This window comes from Mandrillus leucophaeus, unplaced genomic scaffold, assembly GCF_000951045.1.
Source record: "Mandrillus leucophaeus isolate KB7577 unplaced genomic scaffold, Mleu.le_1.0 Scaffold510, whole genome shotgun sequence".
In the NCBI taxonomy this organism is placed as follows: Eukaryota; Metazoa; Chordata; class Mammalia; order Primates; family Cercopithecidae; genus Mandrillus; species Mandrillus leucophaeus.
Window position 1 is genome coordinate 974,919 of NW_012105476.1, and position 6,118 is coordinate 981,036.

Genomic DNA, 6,118 nt, shown 5'->3' on the forward strand with positions numbered 1-6,118 from the left:
TGAGGAGAGGTGGCCAGGCCTTTTATTAAACATTCCCGGGAGGCTCACGGCCGGGGAACTGCCGCTCATTTGGAAGGCACTGGGTCCTGCGCCCAAGTGGACTGTTTCCAGGAGGTGCCACTGGAGGGAAAAGGGCTGCCTGGTTCTGCCTCCCGGGCTGGGTCCGTGGCTTTCCTGTCCCCAGGCCTGGGGGACCTTGCAGGGTCTGCTTGCTCCTGATCCTCCTGATCCCTCGGGGTGGGCATGGGCCGGGTATGTGCCAGCAGGCAGGTCACAGCTTGTTCTTGGGGCAGTGCTGCAAGGCCGCCCCCAGGGCCTCCGTCACGCGGTCCACATTCTCGCGGGTGGCATTGCAGCCCAGCAGGCCGATCCGCAGCACCTGGGGGGCACGGGCCAGGCCGACGTCAGCCTCCCGCCTGGGACCCACCTGACCCTGACCAACGGCTGGCCAGAGCCAGGATGGGCTCTCCTGAGCGAGGACCACCCACCCAGTGTCCATGAGGGGAGCTGAGAGCCCCGTACAGGTTGCAGAGGAGGCCCCCAAACACCCAGGCCAGGGCAGGCTCTCCTCCCTCTGCACCCGCAGCCATACGGGAGGGCAGGGTGGTGCAGTGAAGGCCCCTCCCACTGCCGCTCAGAGACACAGCTGGGCCCAGGCATGGGGCTTCCCGCCTGGTTCCAGGGTCTGCTCAGAGGGAAGGAAGGACGCCCCGAGTGGAATCGTAAAGGCTGCACCCGGTGACCTCAGCAGGCTGGTGTGGGAGCAGGGGAGACAGCACACACTTTACTGGATACCCCTTGGACAGCGGACCCTTCTGGACGCTCCTCGGTCTGGGCTCTTGGACGACCCCGGCCTCCCCCGGACCTGGTGCACAGTCCTGCTCAAGGAGGGGTGGTGGGTTTGGTTCTGCAAAAGACCCTCGAGGCGCTGCCTCTCACCTTCCCCGCGGAGGGCCCGAGGCCGCCCATGATCTCAATGTCGAAATGGTCCAAGACGTAGCTGACGATGTCTCTCCAGTCGTAGCCAGCGGGCACAACTACGGTAGTGACCACGGGCAGCCGGAGCGCCTGCAGGAGGGACCTGGCTCAGTAAGTGGGTGACAGGCCCTACGCGGGCCTTCGTGACAGCTCTTGGCTGGGGCCATCTGCCCTGGTTTCAGGTTACAGAGGAGCCGGGGGAGAAAGGGCTGGGGGAGAGCAGGGTCCCCACCCTTCAGGAGGCAGTGGATGGGCAACTTCCTACTGGGAGATCACAGGCCGTCCTGAGATCTGGCATCAGAGGCCGGGAGCTGTGACTTCATGGCTCCTGCCGATACTGCTCCCTGGACCCGGGGCCACACCACCCGGCAGCCGCCCCCTCTTCTCAGGAGCCAGTGTCCCTCCTGAGGGAGCTGGGCAAGAGCCCCTCATCCTTCCCCATGGGTGCAGGGCTGCCCACTGTCAGGGGCCTCCTTACCGGGTCCTTCACGAACAGCTGCAGCCCCAGTGCCTGCAGGCGCCCATGCAGATACGCTGTGGTCTCGCGGTGCTGGCGCCAGCTGTTCTCCAGGCCCTGAGTGGGAGATGGCACCGGTGGGCAGTGGCATGGGTGGGTTGGGCAGGAAGCCCCACCCTCGGTGGTGCAGGAGGAAAAACCTGACTGCGGGCCTTGGTGCAGGGGAGCCCCTGGAGCTCCCAGTTTGGCTTTGCCCAGGAGCAGGGCCCAGGACTATCCCAGGCAGGAGGAAACATCTGGGCCTGGGAGAGACAGAAGAGGGGTCTGCGAGAGACGGGGTGGGGAGTCTGCCTGTGGCCCCGGAGGAAAGGAGGGGAGAACGCCTTGCAGAGGTGAGGGGGTTGAGCAGGGAGGGGAAGGGTTGTTGGGCTACACAGGGCTGGGGTGGATCAGGGCCAGGGCTCAGGCTGCTGGCTTCTGGGCCCCCTGTCCTCTCATGGCCGGCTCCCCGACCTGGCGTCCTCCCCAGAACTGCTCTTGTCTCAGCTCTGGACAGGTGAGGGGTGGTCTTCCCAGCCCTGGGCCTCTCAGTGTCATCACCTCGGGTCCTCCCGGTCTCCAGCCACCAGCTCCCATGGCCACCCCAGGTGGGTGCCCCGGGGCAGCAGCTGCTCTCTACTCTGGCCCTGGCCTGTCTTCCCTGTACACGTGCCCCTGCAATCCTCACTCTGCCAGGTCCCCACACCTCCACCCTTGACTGTGCCCTGGTCCTGTTCTCTCCCTTCCCCCCACGACTCACAACCCCCACCCACCTTTACGACCCTAGAGCCTCTCCCTGTGTGAGCGCCTGACCCTTCGCCTTCCCCCAGGGGTGCGGGTGGCATCCAGCTTACGGGGGTACCCTGGCACTAACCCAGCCCTAGGCAGTGGCTTTATGAGTGGACCCAGGAGAACAAACATGGCAGGCACGGCCTTGCAACCTCACGGGAAGCTGGCTGCAGCCTGGGGACCCTTCCTGGACTCTGGACTGGTGGCTGGCAATGGGCCCTGTGGGACACAGGCCAAACCTGCAGGAGCTTCCAGTCCCTCACTTTACATCCACGCCCACCTAGCTGCAGGCTGCATGTCTCTGGCCCCTTCGGCGGCCTCCCCTTCTCCCAGCCCGCCACTCACTGGGCCTCACTTACTGCTTCACACGGCAGTGGAACGGTTGGGAGTGTCCGCACTTGCCCCATTGCTGCATCTGTCCCTGGGGCTGCGTCCTCCCGGCCCTGCCCACAGCCAGTGCGCCCGGGGCCTGTCCTCTCTCCCCCACCCCCACTGAGGGCCTCTCTCTGGCAGGCTCCCTGGAATGGTTCCTTCTCTGCAGGCCGTGCCCTCGACAATCCAGCCAGTGGCCCTGTCTCCTCCTGTGGAGTGCAGCCCACGCACCTGTTCCGCAATGAGGGCCAGGCTCTCTCTCAGGCTGTACAGGCTAATGACGGGGATCGTGTGATGGTACCTGGAAGATACGAGGTGGCTTGGTCCAGCACCACGGGCAGGTTTGGGGGCAGATGGGGCATTAGCTCTGTCTGCCCCAGCCCCAACAGCACAGGCTGTCTGAGCACAGGCCAGTATCCGCCACAGGAGTCTTGTCTGGGTTCAGAACTTTGGACCGGGAAGGCAGCTTCGTCTGCCGGGGAGAGCATGGCTCCATGTGGGGCCCGGCCAGGATGCGGTGGGTGGTACAGGAGCAGAGACGCGCACCACCACCACCCTGCTGAGCCCCTCAGCCCCAGCGTGCCCACGAAGCCAGCACTGGCCCTCTGTGCCCACCGGGCTAGGGCAGCATCCCTGGAGCCTTGTCTCTGTGTGTAACATAAGGGGCCTTGGGTTTATGGCCAAGATTGGCTTTTGAGAGGGGATAAACTGAGGCCCAGGAGTGGGGAGATACGGCAGGGCCAGGTCCAAAGTGCCCGAGGATGTGCTGGGACCTCTGAGCGGGGGGACAGAGTTTGTGGAAGGGGCAGTGGGGGCCATGCCCCTGCCCAGAGTCTCGGGCCAGTCGAGGGATGGGGAAACCCGGTGGGGGCATGCGACTGCCCGAGGCAGGTGAGTTCTGGGACTCTGATTGGGGTTCTTGCGGCATGAAGGTGGGGGGCTCGGAGAATCCCTAAGTGCAGTGAAAGGTCAGCGTCCCCCCAGCCAGCCATGCCCAGCACCCCCCACACCTTCCCGTCCCTGCCGGGCCTCACATCCTGGGCTGGTCGTCACAACCCCAGAAGTTGGCCAGCCACTTGATGTCCAGGTAGAAGGAGAAGGGCTTCGTCTTGCGGGAGTACATCTTCTTTCTGGGGAGGAAAAGCAGCCTGAGCACCGGCCCCTCAGTTTGGGCTGAAGGCAGGAGCAGTCTTGCTGGCTGTCTTGTTTCACAGGAGTGAGATGGGGTGGGGCCCCCAGGAGGGCCTGCCCCAGCTGCATTTATACTCAGGGGCCAGTGTGGGACCGGGCAGGTCCTGGGTCCCTCAGCTGTCCAGTACCGCTGGCCCTTGGGCCCAGCCTGCACCTCTGCCCATGTGGGTGTGACCCTGTCATGGGGGCACTGAGGCCAGCTCCCTCCATTCTGTGTGCCCCTTTCTCTCCCCCAGCCCTTCCTACAGGGTCAGCCTTCATTTCTCACATCATCCAAAGGCGACTGCTTTCGGGCCCCAGGGCACACTGGCCAGGCTTGAAACTTTAAATGTGTCCGTCTCTACAACTCCAAGTTGGTGGGCCAGCCCCGGTCTCTCCCCAGGCTCCTGACTCACACCCAGCCGCCTCCTTCACCCTCCCCTGTGATCCAACGGGCATCTCAGACCTCCCACGTCCAACACCGAATTCCTGACTTCACCCCAAAGTCCTCTCTGTTCTGGGGAACGGCACCTCCTGTTGCCAGGCTGCAGCTGGATGTGAACCGCCTGTGAGGCCTGGCCCTCTTCCCCCACCCCTGCCTGGCCTGGCTCGGAATCTGGACACCAGGAGCGGGAGGTGAGATTGGGACTGCAGGGGGCACCATGTGTGGTCCACATTGTGCCTTGGGGCAGCCCCTGGAAGCCAAGCCAGGGTGGGTTGGGGTGCTGGGCCCCAGGCCCTCAGTTCTTTCCTGGCCACTCCTTGGTGTGAAGCTGGGAACTTCCAGAGCAGCGGACTCTGCACCCTGCACATGCCCACGGCCCTCCCCTCGCCTGGCCTCCCCACTCCCCGTGAACGCAGTGCATTTGGCCTCCCGGAGGGTGGGCAGGAGAGTGCCAGGTGCTGGAGAAGCCTGGGGAGCCCTTCCAGCCTGGCTCCCGCCCCTCCTGCCTCGGGCCACCTGAGCTCCCTGCAAGCCCAGCCCTGCACAGAGGTGAGGGTCTGTGGGTCACTCACTTGGCTTTGTCACTGAAGGAGATGAACGAGGTCCCTGGAGGGGCGTTCAGGACCTTCTGGGAGCCCGAGTACAGGATGTCGATGCCTGTAGATGGGTGGTTTGTTTGGGACGGGTGAGCCCCACCACAGGGCAGGCCGGTCCAGCGGGGTGCCTGCCTAGCTAATGGGCTGGTGGGCTACGACCCCACCAAGAATCCGTACACGATGGGAGGGGAGACATGGAAGGGAGTCCTGGGTTCGAATCTCAGCACTGCTGCGTGGCAGCCATGACCTCAGGCCTGAGCCTTTTAGCGCAGCTTCTCCCTCCGCTGTGCGAATGGTCCCCAGGGACAGCCCTGCTGCCCCTGGCACCGTGTCCCCGGGTCCCTCCTCAGCTCCCTGCTTTCAGTAGTAGTTTGAGGATCAGCCCAGAAATCCCTCCCTTCCTGCCTGAGATCTCCCAAATCAGGAGGGGCTCTGCAGAAACAGAGAGGCTCCCATGGAGTGGGTGGGCAGGCCCGCAGTGGGTGCACAGTGCAGGCTCTCCCCCGTAAACGATGGGCACAGGAGGCGCCTTGGTCCCCGCGGCCGGCCTGGCTGAGCTTCCCTGCGAGGTGACCCTGTGCAGTGGTGCTCACTGCTGTGGGCAGCCTGGCGGGGTGCAGGGCGGATGTGAAACTGAGCCTCTGGGGGTTCGGCAGAGGGGTCCCCTACACCTGATCGACTGGAGCCCTGGCCACTGCTTCTACTACAGCTCTGGGGCCTCTCAAATGTCCCCCACCAGCTGTCCATCCTGCCAGTCCCCATGCCTGGATCTGAAAGCTCAGTGGAAACACTGGGGTGCCGGGTAGTTCATGGAGCCGCTCTTGCCCCGGGAAGGAGTGAGTGTTTCCCTGGGCCGGGTGGAGATGAGGCCGAATCCGCAGTGTTGGCTGCCGGACGCGCGCTTCCAGCAGAGCTTCCTGCACCCGGAGCCCCTGGCTGCTCGGGCTGGGTAGGGCCCTCAGAGCACACCCTTACCTTGCTGGTCCATGTAGAGAGGGGTCCCACCCAGGGATACCACCGAATCCACCAGGAGCAGGCACTTGTACCTAGAGAGATGGGGGATGGAACGGAGGGCCACAGGTGAGGCAGGGGGCCGCTGGAGGGCTTGGGCCCCAGCCTGGATGGGGTTTCTGAGCCTCAGGCTGGCAAGGAAGGGGGGTGCCTCCCACCTGTGCCCCAGGAGTTGGCCAGTTGCCTTCTCCTGCCTGTCAGGATCTGTCAGGACCTGTGGCTCTTTCTTTTCCAGCCCTGATCATTGGAGCAGAAGGAGCT

At 64.4% G+C, this 6,118-nt stretch overlaps 1 protein-coding gene across 1 annotated transcript in view; it reads right to left on the minus strand.

Moving 5' to 3' along the window:
- Nucleotides 1-6,118, minus strand: part of AGXT (alanine-glyoxylate aminotransferase) — a 12,063-nt gene continuing 5,945 nt past the window's right edge. Inside the window, exons 5-11 of the mRNA XM_011996392.1 lie at nt 5,822-5,892; nt 4,823-4,907; nt 3,670-3,765; nt 2,867-2,936; nt 1,457-1,552; nt 940-1,068; nt 1-379 (exon numbers count right to left, since the gene is read on the minus strand). Coding sequence (XP_011851782.1) covers nt 272-379; nt 940-1,068; nt 1,457-1,552; nt 2,867-2,936; nt 3,670-3,765; nt 4,823-4,907; nt 5,822-5,892 — 655 coding nt within the window. The 3' untranslated portion in view covers nt 1-271. The remainder of the gene's footprint in view (nt 380-939; nt 1,069-1,456; nt 1,553-2,866; nt 2,937-3,669; nt 3,766-4,822; nt 4,908-5,821; nt 5,893-6,118) is intronic.